The sequence below is a fragment of the Panulirus ornatus genome, chromosome 57 (assembly GCF_036320965.1).
Source record: "Panulirus ornatus isolate Po-2019 chromosome 57, ASM3632096v1, whole genome shotgun sequence".
NCBI lineage: Eukaryota > Metazoa > Arthropoda > Malacostraca > Decapoda > Palinuridae > Panulirus > Panulirus ornatus.
In genome coordinates, this window is record NC_092280.1 from 23,187,235 (window position 1) to 23,207,277 (window position 20,043).

The 20,043-nt window shown below is 44.2% G+C and overlaps 1 protein-coding gene across 4 annotated transcripts in view; it reads left to right on the forward strand.

The window, feature by feature from the left end:
• Positions 1 to 20,043, forward strand: part of Grip (Glutamate receptor interacting protein) — a 232,745-nt gene that overhangs the window by 151,057 nt on the left and 61,645 nt on the right. For all 4 annotated transcript variants that reach the window (XM_071694696.1, XM_071694697.1, XM_071694695.1 and 1 more), the window contains one exon: positions 7,592 to 7,801. In XM_071694696.1, coding sequence (XP_071550797.1) covers positions 7,592 to 7,801 — 210 coding nt within the window. The remainder of the gene's footprint in view (positions 1 to 7,591; positions 7,802 to 20,043) is intronic.

The window sequence follows — 20,043 nt, forward strand, 5'->3', positions numbered from 1 at the left end:
GCCACCAAGGGGTGTCTCTTTGTGTCTCCCAAGGGGCATTTACCTCATTATGATCTTAGGACCGAAGCTGGGGAACACCTCGCATCTTCTCCCCTCCCTCCCACCATCCTCTTCCCTCCCTCCCTGTATCCCATCCCCCCACACCCGCTATTAATACCTGTCAGGGGTGTAGTCCCGGTAAGTAGCAGGGGGTTAGGGGGGAGAACGACAACCACACCAGGTAGGGCACGTCTCAGACCACGTATACACCGTGTATGGCACGCCTCAGACCACGCCCACACCAAGTTGGGCGCGCCTCAGACCACGCCCACTTCTGGCGTAACACGCCTCAGACGACGCCCACTCCTGGTGTAACACGCCTCAGACCACGCCCACCCCTGGTGTAACACGCCTCAGACCACGCCCACTCCTGGTGTAACACGCCTCAGACCACGCCTAAATCAGGTGGGGTACGCCCCAGCCTACGCCCACGTGAGGGTATGAATGAGACCCCCACGCGGCGGCTGGGGTTGAGTACCCAAACAAAAAAGTGTGTCACGCTTGACGTGGACCCAGGCACCACATGACGGGGGAGACCCAGCGATTTCCTGGCCCCGTCAAGCGTGACAGCTTGACGGTGCATGTGTGTGTATGTGTGTGTGTGTGTGTGGGGTGGGTCAGCATAGCTTCTCGGGCACGTCAAGCCAGGCCGCCCATGGGGACACATGGGTACGTGTTGTGGTAACCAGCGATGCAGAGGGACGGACGGTGGCTCGTGGATACTGCCCATCCTGCCCCACGCCCCGGCAACCCAACATGGTTACGATGCCTCCGCCCGCAGCCTCAACCCTCAGCGATGACTTGGCCATCTTCTGATGTGACGTGTACCCTCTGGCTCCCGGGGACACACTCGGACCCATCTGCCAACCATCTGTGTTATGTACAGACCAGCTGTAAACTCAGTGCTTGCCTCCATCTATGTGCCCTTCACACATATACCGTACATGTGATCTGCATATGTATGGTGATTGCCAGAATCATGTAAACATTCATATATATAACCCTCTGTATCGCAGGGTAAATTATGCATCATGTGTTTGTTACCTAATTCCCCGTTGTACCTGCGCTGTATCGCCACCTCTTCAGCCTTACCCTGTGTGCTGTATACCCAGTCTGTGGTGTATTGTATACCCCAGTCTGTGGTATAATGTATACCCAGTCTGTGGTGTATTGTATACCCCAGTCTGTGGTATAATGTATACCCAGTCTGTGGTGCGTTTCCCCCTCCCCATTATAATGCATGTACTTGTACCCAGACGAACCCTAATTCCCTGTCTATTTACGTCTTGTGTTACCTTGCTTTGTATCATACCGGTGCCATTAATGGCGTTTTTCCCTCTTCTGACGGGACAAAGACCCTATGGGTCCCAGGCCCACTGGGAACCCACATATCACCCTCCTATGTTAATGAGTTGTACCCACTGTACGCTCTGTACTTGCCTCCACCTACCCCTAGCCACGTACCCTTCACCCATGCTATCATTGAAAAGCTTTGTCTATGTATATGTAGAGGTCCTGTCTCAGGGGGGCATGGGGACCTTTCTGGGGGCGTTCTTATGGGGTAAGGGGAAACTCGCTTTGTCTAGAGGCCATCTCAGGAAGTATGGGGGTACTGTGTGTGAGGACGGTTTAGGGAAGTATGGGGGCACTGTGTATGGGGATGAGCTCAAGGGGTGTGTGTGTGAGGACACGGCTGTCAGTATGGCGTAGTCTTCCGGGGCCACAGTGGGTAACGCGCTTCTCAACACTTCCGCACAGGGGTCTCAGTCGTACCCGTGTTCCATGATTCGCTCGATCGTAGGCGGGACACTTGAGTTAGTATTTTTTTTTTTTAAGTTCTGGAATATTTAGTGTCCTAGATATGCATTGACCAAGTGCTTCAGGTGAGTTTGGGTGATGGGCACATATCTGGGTATAGGAGAGGGGGTCCCAGTTTATACTGTACAGTGGGTACAATACATGGACGTAGGAGGGTGACATATGGGCCCACATGGGGCCCAGGGACTGTAAGGGTCCCCCCATCCAGTCAGAGGAGGGAGATCTAGGATACATCAAATACAAGACATACAATTACAGGATCATAGATGTTACTGACGACAAACAACACAGTGAACAACATTTCTGTAGTGCAAAGCCAATTAGATTATGTCATACATAAAGAGAACATAGTTAACAATTACAGTAACGTAAAGTACTTTTAGTCTTAGCTTTGTATTTAAAACTGTAGCGTACAGTCGTTAACGCCGATAGCATGCACTGTGAAAGGTCGTAGATATATTACATATGGGACATGCAGTTACAGGATATAATTGTACTAGACCTGTTAACACTGACTATGATACAAAGAAAGTCAGTGTACATTACACACTGGATATTGTAGTTACAGGACGTGCTTGAACTGGGTATGATTTCAGTGGGAGTTTACATAGTTCAGGGCCTGGAGAATATTGGATATAGTGTCAGAATGTCTTCAAGGATATTACCATCAGTCTAGTAATCACAAAGCTATGGAAACAGCAAGTCTTGAGGACGCTCGCGAGTATAGTGTCCTAGGCGGATGAGCGTATTAGTATAGCGTCTTAGTTCTGTTCTATGGATGCAAAACAAAACTGGGACTTGGAATGTTCAGGATCGTGGTTTCTCGCGACTGGCCACACGTACACCTGTTGTACCCTTGGCGTACTGTGGCAGTTACAATATGGGGTCTAGTATGTATCCGAATCCTTTCATTTTGATGTTTCTTTTGCTTAAAATGTTCTTGGTTCACAATACGACTGGTACTTGGTGTTTCATAATCTGTCAAGAGGTTTTCTTCCCCGCGTGCAAATGTGGTTTGGTCATTGCGGACCATGCCTTTAGTTAGACTAAGTCTGGTGTAGGGGCCCCAAGAGCAAACAGGCATGTTCAGCGAGAGTATCTACGTACATGGTCATGACGTTTATGTCCGACATGTAAAGATATCCATAAGAATTAGGTGTATAGGTCACTGTTGTCGGCTTCTGTGAGCAGAGAGTGAATTTCCCACAGCGTTCGCTGTGGGTAGAGCTGGACCAAAGGCTTAAGTTTTTCATGCTGAGAGTAAATAAGGTTGTTATTGCCTTAAACAGCATAGGCAGCGCCGGCCTTAGAAAATCTCTCTTGAGGGGTTCCATGTATGGCTGGGTTCCCAGAACCAGCAAGACTCCACTCCACTCCAGTCAGAGAGCCAGGCCACTGCAGTGCACGTCTTTATTACCTTTGTGGTGTTGAGTAATCATGATGACCCATAGATGAGCATTATCATTATTGTTATTACGATCACCTCTTGTCTGTCTGTGTGTCTGTCTTTAAACTGTTTTCAACGACCACGAAAGAGAGCCTTGTTACCCAGGATGTTGTTGCAGATCACTGATGCCCGGCCATATGTTGCCGCCTGCGCTCCTCTGATGCAGTGTGAGGACCCTGTGTTGTGTTGGTTGGTCGCGTTTCAAGAGTGTTCGTCTCCAGGCACTTACGTTGAGGAGACCAGTCTCACGGGGCACGAGGGGCAGGGGTCATGTGGTGGTGTTTGCACGGGGGCCGTATGGGGTCACAGGTCGTGGCGTGGGAGGGGGGAGGGGGCATGTAGGGTCACGGGTCAGAACAAGAGAGATGAGCTGCCTCGAGCCGCCTTCCCTGTGAATCGCCAGGAGCCGATGGTCCATCACGGGTCTCACCGTATGAACACTGAACACAAGTTTAGTGATGCGATGTGACTCTCACACTTATGTACATGCAGATGTGTTGGTGAACTGTACTGCTTTCCATGGACTGAGGCTTGTGTCTCCTGAGTAGACGGAGAGGCAGAATGTGTTGTAATATCTTGTTTCTTCTGTAACCGAGTTCAGGAAAAATGAGAAAAAATCGTAATGTAAATATATTATTAACGAAATCATGACATTTTACAAGGAATATTCTCTTATGATATTACAAGAAAAGGAAGAGAAACCCAGAGTACCTAGAGTTAGGTTAGGTTAGGTCAGGTCAAATGTGTGTATTGGTAATATTCAAGTGATGCCAGGTGATGAGGGTATGTGTAGCTGTTTGCGAATGGTGGTATTGTGATGGGAGGAGGAGCAACGTCCTCCAGGCTTGTGTGGAACCGGGAATACCAGTTACTGTAGCGTTGGCTGGCAGCTGTACATGGAGGAGGAGGAACAGGGTCCCTCTCCTCCAAGTAGAGGAGACACCCAAGAGTGACATCAGTTCAGGACGATGTTGTGGGTGGAGGAGCGTGGGCGTGAGGGAAGGGGCGGAGACAGACCATCTCAGGTATGGAGGTTCTTGAGATAAGGAGGGGAGTGCTGGGATGGTAGGGTAAAGGTTTAGGTTAAAAATCTAGGGTAGGGAAGTGTGGACATTCCTAGCTCCCCTTCCCTGCTGCTTTAGGAGGGTGATTACTCTCCTCCTGACGCCTGGCAAGCGTGGAATGTTTCCGGGTAGCTGACTCTATGTGAAGCCCCCTACACCCACCCCAGTTGACGCAGGTGTTGTGCAAACAGTTACCTTGTCGTGCACCAGCGATATACTCACGAGGCACCTTAAATGATTGACTCAAGAATCTTCAGAAATCGACGAACATACTCGATTGCCGGAGTTCTCTCCTCGTGTGTGAATTAAGAGACCTTTTAATGAGCTGTGTAGAATATCGATTATGATTTAGTGTCTCTCAGGAGACATAAGAGGTAGAAGGAGACACTTGCCACAGGAGAGACATATATACTCTTTGTCGCCAGAGAATAGGCATTCGTCCTTTGAAGAGATTCAAAAGCGAGAGAATAGTTGATGTTCTCTTGAAGTTAACCTGTGTATGTCATGTGTGGGCGAGGACGGTTGTGGTGGGGTGCAGGTGAGTTAGTGTTGTGGGGTGGCAGGGGGTCACAGGTGGCTCATGTCAGAGCAGGAGACAGGTACGTGACCAGGGGTAACCCAGCACCCTCTGGCCTCCCACCCTCCTCTCCTCCTGCAGCACATTTTGTGTTATCACTGTCTTACCCCGGTGTCATCTTACGACAGCAACACATTAGAAATTCTAGTGTGATATCGTACTGCAATAGACTTCACTGTTCGTTAACCCGATCAGTGTTTTATTGTTTGATAACATACAACCCGCATCTCTTATTTCGTCGTTGCTTTGAAGTATCCATCGCAAAGAAACAAACATTTGTTAGTAAATAGCAAGAGGCAAGTGATTCGTCCCACACAGGATGAGCGTTATGTCTAACATTTCATATATTTTCCGTAAGTTCTGTAAAACAAATTGAACCAAACTCATCGGAGGCCAGGGGCAGGATTGGAGGCTAGGGCCTCGCATTTTTAGTGGGCCACCAAGCAGGACCACTCCACCACGGCGGTTTTCAAAGAATCTTCCGTTGGTCGGGGAGTCGAACCTTGGTTTCTGCGGCCAAACATTGGCTTAATGACCGCGAAACAAAGATCGCAACAACTAAAATCCTTGGAATTTCTAGACTTTCAGTTTGGATTAGTTTTTTTTTTCATAGATCATTTACCTTTGTTCATTTTTGTTCAATCAGATGGGTTAATGAAGGTAAACTTAGGAAGGTAGTCGAAAGATTGTGAGAATTGTTCTCGACATCATCCTCTTTTTTTTTATTACTTTTCCTTTGAATATTTGCAGAGTGGCGCTGGTCGTATTGTTGTCTAAATGTTCAGAGGATTTTCGTATTATTATTATTATTCACAATTTGTTGTTGTTGTTGTTGTGAAGAGTATCTGTTGTTGATGGGGCATAATATCAACAACAGGATGCGTGGGACCAAACATCCCTCTGTGTGTGTGTGTGTGTGTGTGTGTCGTTCTTGGCTGATGGTGACAGAGGCCTTCATATACAGGGGTCCCCGTGCAACCCATGTCGGTGGGAGTGGTGGGGTTGTTGGCCTCCTTTCCTTCCTTCCTTCCTTCCTTCCCTCCACCAGCAGACTTGAACTCCTCCTGCCAGCCACTACCACGCCAGCAGTGCATGGGTCATGGTAGAGGAGCAGCTTGTAGGGCAGTACACCTCCCCGCACCTCAAGCTTTGGCCTTGATAGCAAGAACGCAACACTGTGTGTTCACCAGTGGGAGTTTGGGCTGGCTAGTAAGGCTGAAGTGTGCTGAATTATTAGGTGCCAACTGTGTTTGCTAATACATAATGAAAAAAAAAAAAATGATGTAATCTAATTTTGAGAACATTTTGAGCACCATGGTACGGCCCGTAGACTATGATGGTCTAGCCCTTGAATTAACTTCTTAAGGATGAGGTTAAAAGGCCGGATCCTGATACCAAAGGGTCGTACCATCGTGCTTCAGGGTGGTACCTTCGTACTCCAGGGTCGTACCGTCGTGTGTAAGTGGTTAAATCGCATCCAGACCCTTGTTAGTTCCCGGGCCCCGGCCATTGTATCAACACAAGGATCTGGTTGGTATAGTGATTCACCGCGGCGCCACCAGAGGGCAGGAGCTGCTGGGCTGCGCGCGGCCAGTGTTGACTTAAGCCTCGCACGTCCATTCATCCAACTCCTGTGTTTATTGCCTTCTTAACCATTTTCACCTCTGGTCGGAGTATGATTTCTGCCGTGACGGATTTATATACTTGCACAGTTGGTGTGGTAGCCGGGGATTAATCACTTCATTTCTTGTTTACAGACCTCAAGGCTTTACCTTCACTTGACTGCGGAAGATATGTTTAGTTAGTCTTATAAATAATGTTATAGTAGTGTTTTTTTCTGTACTTTTATGTATTTCTTAATGTAACTCAGGTGTCTATATTTTGTTTTGAGAGTGACACACACCTTTAGGAAGTTGAAAACTAAGATGAAATGGAAACAGAATTATTTTGACATGAATTACAACAGAAAATAAAGATTAGGTTGCCCACTAATTTCTAACAAGAATCTGGCGTGTCAGTTTTCTTTTTAAGAATTTTTGACATGGAAAAGAATCGCTATAAAGCGCTTTGCTTTTAATTTTGTATTTGTTTTTCAAAAGAATGTCATTTATACGTAATTCAATGCATTTTAGAAAGTTCAAAATGATTAATCAAACTCATGAAGATGTTGCAAACAGGCTGTTGCATTGAACGCGCCAAGAAGCTGAACCAGTTTCCACTTTATAAGTCCTAAAACAACTTCCAATGTAGGAGACGTATGCTCCACTTTCCTCGTGACGTTTTCTTTGTGATGACGTATTTCTACTTGAATCTCTTGTGTGTTAAGTAAAGGGGACATATTAAATACTTTATTGTTTCCTGCCACATCCATCATTTTGCCTGTCCACCCACAATTGTCCTTCCTGTTTAGACCAGTTGGCATTGATGGTAAAAATAATGATAATAGCAATAGTAATAATTAAGATAATAATAATAATAATAATAATAATTAATAATAATAATGATAAATAATGACAACGGGTCATTGAAAGAAAGTAAACATAAAGTATAGCCCCATAGACAATGGGGCTATTATGACTTGAACTACCTAGCCTTCCTTCCTCAGTCATTTGATTCCATTAACGTGTACGTTGCTTACTCCTTCAGGCGGGGTGGATAAGGGGCACCGGCCGCGGGTGGCCAACCTTAGACCTGGATCCCCCGCGCATCGCTCGGACACCCTCAGCGTGGGTGACTACATCCTCGCCGTCAACGGTATCCGCACCCAGGCCCTCTCACATGCCCAGATTGTCTCCCTCCTCAAGAACGCCGGCGACAAGGTCGACCTCGAGGTGGAGTACGAGATCCCCAACTCACGTAAGTACTTCCATATGACGTTTAAGATTCTCCAACTCAGGTAAGTTGGACAGGGTATCTGGCAAGGTATGTTTTTGGCCTTCTAAACTGGTAAGGTATATTTTTTGACGTCTGAACCTGCCGTTGTTAGCGTTTCTGACGCTGAACCTATACAATAACTCGCTTACAGCAGCTGTTAGTGGTTTACTGGTTCTTCACCCGACACATAGAATTAAAAGGTTTGTTTCTCACAGGGATTGTACAAATGTAACAACTGTTTTTTCGGAAATTCGGGTTAAATGCGCAACGTGACTTGAAATGTTCGCTTTTATTTTTTCCACTGTGTCTTTATCTAGAAAGGATCATTGTATAATTACGAAAATAACGAAGTATAACGTGAAACGTGCGGAAAAACGTCTTAGTGTTATTTTGTGTCATCAGCAGCACAAACTCTTCACCAGTGTTATTTTAAGTCATCGGCAGTACAAACGCCTCAGCCCGAACCCTTCAGCTACCACAGAGCACGGGAGCGGTGACTATGATAAATGTCAAAGGACGTTCAGCAGGTACTTATCACTTCTTATCGCGTCTTGTCACTGGCTACCATATGTTGCCTACCCCGTAATGTAATATTTTAAAGTTTTCGTCTTATGTCAAATTCTTTGGCATATTACCTTGAGGGTAGGTATGACTTTGTACTGTGCATTTTTTTTTATATTTTGTAAAATCTTTTTGTCGTTAGATATATATGATTTTATGTTAGAGTTGGTAATTGATTGTGATCACTAGTATTTATCGAATTTTTATGTTATAGTGCTAACTGATTGTGATTACTAGTATTATTCGAAACTGGGTTATGATCTCTTGTAGTTTGGCTAAGCAAAATAATTGTAAAGGTTATTCACACTTATGACGAGTACTTAATATAGTTTATATATATATATATATATATATATATATATATAAACTCTAATGGAAAATTAGTACTTTCACTGTTGTAAGAGTATCTACTCTACCGTTTTCTTTGGCTTTGTTGTGTGGTACACTAAATGAAAATAACCTCCAAAAGCATGAAGATTTTCCCCTGGAGTTTTCTTCTCTCTTATACCCAGGCCTAGACTTTTGTCTCAGGATGTATGGCAACACAGAAAACGGTAATGAGTCATCAAGGGAAGAAAATGGGTTGATAAAAGTCAGCCATGAGATATGATGAAATGGCTGTTGCTTAGATCCTTTTGTCTTTGGGTTGTATTATGTAATACCGGGAGGCATGCATCTTTCTTACATGTTGATGACTACTACTTGAGAGAAGGTTAGTAGGGTAAAAGTGATTACGTCTGTGGTGATGCATCATTATACTACTCATCTACTGTCGCCCACAGAACTTACTGTACAAGGCGCCCCCTGAGAATTACCCAATCTCTCTCTCTCTCTCTCTCTCTCTCTCTCTCTCTCTCTCTCTCTCTCTCTCTCTCTCTCTCTCTCTCTCTCTCTCCACACGCGTCTGAGGTGTTGGTGAGTCATGGTGTCCGGGTTTTATCGGCGTGTATCGCAGTAGTTTGTTCTAATGCAAGAAAGACTCTTAAATGTTGTGGTGACGTGAGCGGCCAGGCGAGGCTAAACTAGACTTGCGAGGCACTGCTGCCATTGCCTACGAGGACAAAGAGACTCTGTAAATAGATGCTTTGTCTGCTTCCACTGATGATTCCCATCTTGAGCTGGAAATGTTTATTTATGTATGCAGTGGGGGAGAGAATGATTTATTGGAACAGGAAGAATGATGAGAGTTGGAGCTGTGGCAGCGAGCCGTTATTACTTGAGCGTTGAGACACATGCAGGTAGGTCGGCCGTGACGCTTTTGTGAGGGATGGTGTGCGCGCGTGTCGCCCCCCCGCGCGAGGCTTCGCTCCCTTCTTCCTCCCCAACCCTTCCGTCCAAGCCTTATCCTCTCTCTCTCTCTCTCTCTCTCTCTCTCTCTCTCTCTCTCTCTCTCTCTCTCTCTCTCTCTCTCTCTCTCTCTCTCTCTCTCTCTCTCCTCTTCCGCTACCACCAGTATTTATACCGTCTCGTTCTTTGCTGTCGTGTCCAGCGTCTTCCACACTCCCATTAAAAGCATAAAGAAAACACTGGTTTTGTTGTTTCTTTCTTCCTGGTTTATCTGCTCGTCCATCATCCCCCGGCACTACCCACCCTCTCCCGCCCTTGACGTTGGGGGAGGATGACATAGACGGCCAGGCCTGGACAGCCTCGCTCGGTAATGACCCGACTGATACTCTCATCTCCTGCCATTCATCTCCAACCGCTAGGGGAAAAAAAGTAGAACTAAAAAAGATCAGGTTAGTGTGAAGGTCTCCCCTGTAGGTCTATCACCAAACCTTCAGCCAGTGCGGGCGACGTGTCTGGCAGGTGTCTAAAGATGTATTCAATGGAATCGTTGTGGTACTGTAATAAGGGCAAGCGGAATGTTGATTGGGAATTACTTCAGGGTTCTACATGACCCTCAGGCATGTAGCAGGCAGCAGGGGTGGTAGGAGCGGGACTGTGAATAGCTTATGTGTATACATATATATATATATATATATATATATATATATATATATATATATATACATATATACATATATATATATATATATATATATATATATATATATATATATATATATATGCAGAAACGCCACAAGGAAAAGGAAACATGAGAATATAGTGCGCTTTCGAGCACACGAAGCGCTCAGGATTCTCATGTTTCATTTTCCTTGTGGTGTTTCTGCATTTATTGAAGTCATATGTTTGTTATATATATATATATATATATATATATATATATATATATATATATATATATATATATATATATATATATATATATATTGGAGGTAAAACCGCTAGGAAGTGAAAGTTTCAAGAGCTTTCGTATGTTGCATTTAAGATAGTCTGGCGCTTGACACAGTATTTTCCGTTTCCTTGTGGTTTATTGGCCCATACTTTATCTGTGTTAAGAAGAAAGAGAGGGTGCAACTGCGCTCTGTTGCCACCACACATATATGGGAAAGACGACGACATTGGTGCAGAAAGTACCTCAGGATAAAATTCGTACTTGGTTACACAGGGAGACGTACTGTTGTAACCATCGTCCACGGTTGCTGCTACTGGGTCGGGGAGCTTCCCGTACAAACAAATACTCCAGATGTTTTTCACAATAGATTTTGTCATGGCGAGTGGGCGACGAACGAGGGTGGGAGGGAGGCGGACGGAGAGTAGCCTAAGATGCCGGGACCAGCCCTTGTTGTCGGTGAGTGCTGGTGGGGAATTGGAAGGTCAGAGGTCAGACAGGGGAGGAAGCTCAGGCTTGGGGGGGGATAAACTGCCCACTTATACTTAGAGGATACTTTTGATAAGGACACAACCAAGGTGTTGTGAGGAGGATGGGTCTGGTGTTGGTGCTATGGACGTGGCGGCCGCGATGCAGTGCACACAGTTCTCCTACATGTTGACTTATATGGACTTGATTGAAGAGGTGCAACGACATCTGAGTTACATGTTATTTTTTGATGATGCTTAGCAATAGTAGAATATTTAACAGTGACTCTGATATTTTAGAATTTAGTAAATCTGTTATTGTTGTTGGTCAGAGGTTAGGTTAGAGTCCTAACCTAACCTAGCCTAGCTTAGAATTTAGTAAATCTATCACTATTTGGTTGGTTAGAGTCCTAATCTAACCTAACCTAGCCTAGCTTAGACTTTAGTAAATCTGTCACTCTTTGGGTGGCTAGAGGCTAGTTTAGAGTCCTAACCTAGCCTAGCCTAGCTCAAAATGATCCTTGTGTTCCACATCCCGTCCTGGTAAGAGGGATAGCTTAGTCAAGAGCCTTTGACCTCTCTACTTAATGCGAGTTAAATCTTGGGAGTACTCATAAGCAATGATCTAAAACCGAGACAACAATGTATAAATCCGAAATAAAGCGAACAGAATACTTGGATTTATATCTAGAAGTGTTAGGAAGAAAATTATTTATGCTTTGCTGCAACTGTGTGTATCCCTAGTGGGCAGCGCGGGACTGACACCAGTTTATAGAGTGGATGTATAAAGTCTTTAGAAAGCCTACAGAGTAGGATGACTGGAATGATCCACAGCATTAGAGATCTTTTCCTTTATAGAATAACTTTGGAAAGTAGATTTGTGTCACAGAAAGGCATGTAGTAAGGGATGATGTGATCGAAGTGACAGAGATTCGTGTAAAGGAGTTATTATTATATAAGGGACTCAAGATCCAGTTATGAAAGACATCGATGGTTTTATACTTGATAGACCCAGATTCGATCGCGTTAAAGGTGAACGTTGGTTGGACACAGAATTGTTCATGAGTGGAACAAGTTTCGGGAAGAATGATAAATGCAAAAACAATATAAAGCTTGAAATTCATAATAGATGTCTGCGTGAGTGGGCGTAAAGTTGTACTCAAGGATCGTAACGTCGTGTTCAAGGAACGTAACATTTTGCTTTTTTTTTCTTTTTCAGTTTTAGAATATGCATCATCTAGATATACATAGACAAAGCATTTCAGTGAGAGAATGGGTGAAGGGGACACATCTATGGGTAGGTGGAGGCAAGGATAGAGCGCACAGTGGGTACAGTACGTTGAGGTAGGAGGGTGACATATGGTCCTAGTGGGGCCCAGGGACCCAAGGAGGCCCCTCTCCCGTCTTGGGCGGGGTAGAGGTAAAGAATACATGAAATACATAATATTTACAGGATGGTAAGGGAACATAGTGGGATAGACGACTCCGACCTCCCTACAGGCATGGTCGCCTGCCAGCCCAGTATGTATCTGATACGTCGTACTTCCCTTTTCCTTCCTTTTTCCCCGGGGTGTAGCCTCCTCTTTTCTCCCTTGCATATTTCTGTTCCTCCCACCTTCACCCTTCCTGCTTGTCTCCTCCGCCCTTTCTTCCTTATCTCCCTCGCTCCTCCACCACACTCCCAACACGACACAGCACACCCCGCCCCTCCCTGCCGGATATGTGTATATGACTACCTCCGTCACTGCTTGCATGGACGATAGGCGAATTAACGACACGAAGACCTCCACTGGTTTTGAACCTTGTCACTGCTTGACTGATGACAGTGACTCGACCCCTGGCACTGTTAGACTTGACAGGGAGCCCTGGTTCTGCCCGGCTTCTGACGGTGACTTATCATTTTTGATCGCCTCCCGGAAGTGAATTCCCACAGTGTTCGACGCCAGACAGCGAATGCTTGAATTACACGACTCCAACAGTGAATTTTGGAGATGATCAAACCTTGCTGTGCGGGGAGGATCGACGGTCGGGTGATTGCTAGCGCTGCCAGTTATTCCTCCCAGCGCTCCTCCCCCCCCCTTTTTTAGTGGGAGCTAATGCAGTGAACCAGGGACGTCAGTGACGCGTGCCTTTTTTGTCAACAGAAAAGAATTAGATGAGGACAAGGAGGACATAAATAAGCATCATTATCTGTCGGGAGAGAGAAGTTTGATGCATAGATTTACCTATTTCCATTGCATGGATTTATCTATTCCCAGGATTTCATATAAAGATATCTTCAAAGCTGAGTTGAACTTCCTGTGAGCGCTGGCTATTTTCCCAAATAATTTCCACGTATAAGAAAATAGAAGAAAAGTGAAGAGTGGATGTGTGGAGGTAGTATTCCGAGTGTGATCTCATTATGAGGGTGGGAACGTGAGGTATGAGGCAGGTATGACTGAGTATTGGCGGGACGACCGTGTGATGAGGGGTGGGAAATGATCCCTCAGCTGCCTTGCAGGTGGCTCGCCTCACCTTGCCCTTCGCCTGACGTGTTTATGCTACCCACACTCACACCCCCTGCCCGCCGGAGGTGACAGGCAGACGAGCCATCATTCCCCGCGTGGCGTGTGGCGCACTGGCCTGGGGGTTGGAGGTCTAGTCCCACCTCCCTGCATGCCATGGCACTATCATGTCACTCTCACCTGACACATCCTCTGTTAGGGGTGTGGGCGGGGGGACATCAGCTTGTCCCATCACCTGAGACCAGTCGCCTGGCGCCCATCACCTGACTCTTCTCCTTGGAGATGTTAACATCTCCCGTCATACGCCTTGTCCTGGAAGACACGGCTATCTATTGTCATCTTATGAGATCATTTTAACCTGCCGCCTTCACATGTGACTTTTAACCTGTCCCCATCACCTGTAACCATTAATCTGTCCCCATCACCTGCAGCCTTTAGCCTGTCCTCATCATCTGTGACCATTTTTAACTTGTTCCCATCATCTGTGACCATTAACTTGTCCCCATTATCTAATACATGCTTAAGGACTTTAGTAGTTTGATTGCCCCCTGTCCTTCAAATGTGCTAGGGCCGCTGCTGGGAGACGCAGTGGGGTAACTTACCTTTCCTTCGTAATAGCACGCCGTGACCTTGGTAAGGTCCTGAGGGTTGGCGGGGTGAGGAGTCATCACCATTCACATTTCCCATGTACTGTGTCGCGTTTAGGCTAGCTGGAGGAGGTAGAGTGGACGCAAGAGTATGGCTTTGCGTTGGAGAGGGGCTACAAGAGGGAAGGAAATAGAAGAAAAAGAGTGTATATAAAGTTTTCGTGCGTGTGATTCATCATAATCGAAACATTTGAGAACAGATCGGGAAACGGTAGTGGTGGTCACTTCATGCGCCTCTCAGTTCTGTATATTTCCCCTCGCTGACTCAACTGGTATGAACCAGACTCACTGGGTTGGTGTGTGGCAGCCCATCTGGTGGGCAGACACAGTCCAAAACTGTTCTACGAAACAAAGTGTGTGTGTGTGTGTTCAACGGCCAGGATTTACGACTGAAAGGTAAACGAGTACCACAGTGGTCCTTAAAAAGGTCTTCCTCTCCTCCGGGTTGTCTGTGACCTCACACATCTATTTAGAATACGACATCTTGGTCAAGCAATGTGCGGGTGGGTTGCAGGATGGATCCGGGGCAGATGTTTATGTCTGTGGTGTAGCCCGCATAATTATCCCCCGAGCCATGTTTATTGTTAGTGTCAGTCATCTAATACACTGAATCAGTCTCAAGAGTTCGATGATTATTGATGACTCCTACATGGCATTGAAAAGTATGGGGATCCTGTGTAAGGTCATGGTCATGTATGTCTGAGGTGCACGTGTGTGTGTGTGTGTGTGTGTGTGTCAAGCATAGCAACAGGTATAGTTTAGAGCAGAACTTATGTTATCTGAAGCATAGTAGAACCTATGTGAAGCATAGCATAACATAAATTAGAACATGTTTGAAGCATAGCTAAGAGCAGAACCTATGTGAAGCATAGCATAGCGCAAAGTAGAACATGTTATCTGAAGCATAGCAACAGGTTTAACATATGCCCTGTAACTCCGGCATCTCAGGAGCGTCACAAAAACACACGAGGTATTAATACACACAAGAATGCGGTTAAATAATTGTAGCTGAACATGTCGGCAGCAACCCTTCACGCGGATTGGCTGTGAGAGGTCGGACTCTCGATTTATGACGTAGATTTATGACGTACTCTCCTCTAAAGAGGATCAAATATACATCAGTAATCGTCTTGTATCAATTATATTATTATGCTCCAATCCGTAGTAGTCGGCAACACTCCTTACAAGTGTTGTATTCCATTTGATGTGACTTGAAGTTTCGGAAACTTTTGGATCCACGAATGATATCAGGAGTCTTTTCATTATTAACACAAATTCTGTTACTTATTTCGCATATTTCTAAGTATAATCAGTTTATGAGTAGATATTGTATATCTTAGACTGAAAGTTAAATTGTAGTCTTTGTTACGACTAGAAATTTGCTATTTATGTTCTAAGATAGTGACCGTCTAAAGTGTAGACAGAATTACCCAGCGTGCAACGCGTACACGAGAGAAACAAGACTAGATTTTACTACTGATTGGACATTGTTGTAGTGATTGGATTCATTTGACGCCAAGCCGCCACTTGAGGCTTCTTTTATCGTCATTTCAAGGAGGTGAGAGGAAGGGGATCACCCCGCGCGCGCGGTCAAACAGCTCCTCATCCTCCTGTTGCTCTATTTTTCCCTCCATTTTTCGTGTGTGTGTGTGGAGGTGTAATGTCCATATTTCATATAACTAAGCTTTAGGTTTTTTTTCCCCTTTTTCGATATCATACATAATTCTAACATTTAGGAAGGATTATTTTTCAGCCTGAAGTTGCATAATAAGATCAAGGAAAGTATAAATGTCAAAGAAAAAGTCGTTATGAATTTAATCCCGTTACACCCCACGTCAACACAAGCCGACGAACCCTCCCGCCGGCTTTTTCTAATATTTACCTAGACTTCAGGTTACCTCAGGGTTGTGTGAGAAATTTACTCTTTGAGACTCGATAATCTTGTTCTTTCCATAGTTGCCATCGTAGTATTTTCCCCCTCTTAGTGTGAGTGGTTTCTGAAATGAAAGGAGAGCTGCCGTTTGCTGTCTAACAGCTTCCCCTGGTCTGTGGTATTCTTTGGCTGATTTCATATGGCGGTTTCTTATGACTCTGCTTCGTGTAATTTCAACAAAGGTGTCTTTTGAAATTTCTGTGAGGACGATTTCTGATGTTTCATCAATCCTTGTGTGCATCTTCTGTTTCTCTTTTCGTAGCTCATTTCACTTTCCGCTCTTTTTTTCTCCTCTACGTTCGTCTGTTTTCTGTGCATGGTGTTGGATTTTATGGACACTTGAGTTCCAGGTGATGGCCAGACCAAAGTCCAGCTAAACACGTGATGGATATATATATATATATATATATATATATATATATATATATATATATATATATATATATGATTTTCATAGTGGGATGTGGGTGGACGGGTGGTGAGTGGGTGTCGGACTGGTGAGAGGGTAGGCGGCCGGAAGACAAGCATGCAGCACCTGTCAGGCAGTATGAAGTGTGTAGTGGCGCCGCGCGTCACGCTCCCCTCCCTGTGTTGGTCCACCTAGTGCGTGTGTATATTAGACACCAACCGCACTACTGGTATAGAGGTCTGCATAGTGTGTATGTTAGCTCCACCAGACAACGCACCGGTACACGAAGGCGTTGTTCCTCTGAAAATGTGGATATTTGGTGTTTGCTTCTACGTTACTGTTTGACGTCATACGGTAGCACATCCTCGTAGTCCAGGATGTATATAGTGAGTGCACCCAACATCTCGTCTGACCCCACCCTGTGTATACTGACCACCGTTCACCTCTTGCCTCCCAAAATCAGTAAGTTCTTTTAAAATCATTATTTTTAGAAGTGTACGTTACGTGATACTTTGAAATTATGGAAAGATGGAGACGTTTCTTTATTGCGAGGAAATTCAAATTTTGAACGGTGTTGTCTGTTTATGGAGGCGGGTAACGGGTTACTCTATATTTAACAGTCCAGAGTAGGGAGGGCCATGAAGAACAGGAAAAGCGTAGTGTTAATTTGACTATTTACAACCTTAAGGTAATGAAGCAAAAAAAAACAGCAAAATTCGATTCAGCTTTTCACGAGCCAACCTAACTAGCCCCCCCAAAATATATATATATATATATATATATATATATATATATATATATATATATATATATATATATATATATATTTTTTTTTTTTTTTTTTTTTTCATACTATTCGCCATTTCCCGCGATAGCGAGGTAGCGTTAAGAACAGAGGACTGGGCCTTTGAGGGAATACCCTCACCTGGCCCCCTTCTCTGTTCCTTCTTTTGGAAAAAAAAAAAAAAAAAAAAAAAATATATATATATATATATATATATATATATATATATATATATATATATATATATATATATATATATATCTCGGAAAGCAAAAATGGGTATGTTTGAAGGAATAGTGGTTCCAACAATGTTGTATGGTTGCGAGGCGTGGGCTATGGATAGAGTTGTGCGCAGGAGGATGGATGTGCTGGAAATGAGATGTTTGAGGACAATGTGTGGTGTGAGGTGGTTTGATCGAGTAAGTAACGTAAGGGTAAGAGAGATGTGTGGAAATAAAAAGAGCGTGGTTGAGAGAGCAGAAGAGGGTGTTTTGAAATGGTTTGGGCACATGGAGAGAATGAGTGAGGAAAGATTGACCAAGAGGATATATGTGTCGGAGGTGGAGGGAACGAGGAGAAGAGGGAGACCAAATTGGAGGTGGAAAGATGGAGTGAAAAAGATTTTGTGTGATCGGGGCCTGAACATGCAGGAGGGTGAAAGGAGGGCAAGGAATAGAGTGAATTGGAGCGATGTGGTATACAGGGTTTGACGTGCTGTCAGTGGATTGAATCAAGGCATGTGAAGCGTCTGGGGTAAACCATGGAAAGCTGTGTAGGTATGTATATTTGCGTGTGTGGACGTGTGTATGTACATGTGTATGGGGGGGGGGGGTTGGGCCATTTCTTTCGTCTGTTTCCTTGCGCTACCTCGCAAACGCGGGAGACAGCGACAAAGTATAAAAAAAAAAAAAAAAAAAAAAAAATATATATATATATATATATATATATATATATATATTGTATATACACCTCAATTTGAGCCAACAGCAAAAGTTTTGGAAATTTCAGGTCATAGAGAATAACGTTTTTCTTCCGTAGGAAATCATGGACGCTGATTTGAAATAGTTAAGAACCAGCATTAAAAAAGAAGTCATTAGACAATGAAAGTTTCAGATAACATTTGATATTGATGGCTATCCGCTTGCTTGTCATGACGTCATTGACAGGAGCCAGGAACAGTAATTCTTTATTTTGAGCCGAGATGTCCATCTTGGACCGACAGTGCACATTGTTTTGTGTCGAAGGCTGTCAAAACATATACCCGCTGAACACGACGTTACGACCCTTTAGCAAGACCCTTGAATACGACTGTACACTGCCCTTGAGCATGGCGGTACACGACCTTTCATCACAACGGTGTATCCTTTAGTTATAATGGCCTGTTCCTCTACCTGACATTAAAGGATGAGGCTCAAAGTCCCGGCCATCGTACCTAAGGCTCGTACCTTTGTGCCCAAGGGCCCAACCGCCGTGCTCAAAGAAATAGAATGCACTTATACATATATACCGTCGTCCCAGTGTTTTTGTGTCTGTAGGGGGTTGGGTAAGGGGCCTGCATGTAAGGTCTACGTAACTAACCCTCCTTAGTTCAGTAACTGAAGTATTATATCTAAGAAATAGAGATTTGTAGTCACATCCCTAGCTTGTACCGCAGCACCTGATCCTATGAAAACTTAGATGCCACAGTGACTAGTATATGTATATATATATATATATATATATTATCCCTGGGGATAGGGGAGAAAGAATACTTCCCACGTATTCCCTGCGTGTCGTAGAAGGCGACTAAAAGGGAAGGGAGCGGGGGGCTGGAAATCCTCCCCTCTCGTTTTTTTTTTTTTTTTTTTTTTTTTTCAAAAAGAAGGAACAGAGAAGAGGGCCAGGTGAGGATATTCCCTCAGAGGCCCAGTCCTCTGTTCTTGATGCTACCTCGCTATCGCGGGAAATGGCGAATAGTATAAAAAATAAAAAAAAAATAAAAAAAAAATATATATATATATATATATTATCCCTGGGGACAGGGGAGAAAGAATACTTCCCATGTATTCCCTTTGTGCCGTAGAAGGCGACTAAAAGGGGAAGGAGCGGGGAGCTGGAAATCCTCCCCTCTCGTTTTTAATTTTCTTATCGCCACCTCGCTAACGCGGGAAATGGCGAATAGTTTGAAAAAAAGAAAAAGAAATATATATATATATATATATATATATATATATATATTCGTATAGAAGGGCATTACGTACAAAGAATTTGGGAAAGAACATTAAGTAGAAAATGGGAAAAAGTATAAGGAAAAAGAAAACTTAAAAGAAGGGCAATTATTGGAAAGAAAATGAGAAACGGGATACTTGTATGGAAAATAGGAATCTGAAGCATTTCCCTGAAGAAAAGAAAAATCTATTGCGTGATCCATCGTAGGTTAACATAAGAATTACGCAGGTATAGAGACGTCTGAGACCATGAAAAAAGACGTGATGACATTTTATTTCATAAAACACCTGATGACATGTATATATGACTAATGCCTTGGAAAAAAAAACAAACTACCAGGCGCCTTATGTTTGTGAGCGCAGCCTCCTAAGAAAATAACTGATGACGTTTGCCTGTGACTGGATTATTGAAGATAATGTATGACGACTTCTATGTGTGACTCCGAGTCTTTTAAGAAAACATACAAGTGCCATTGTAT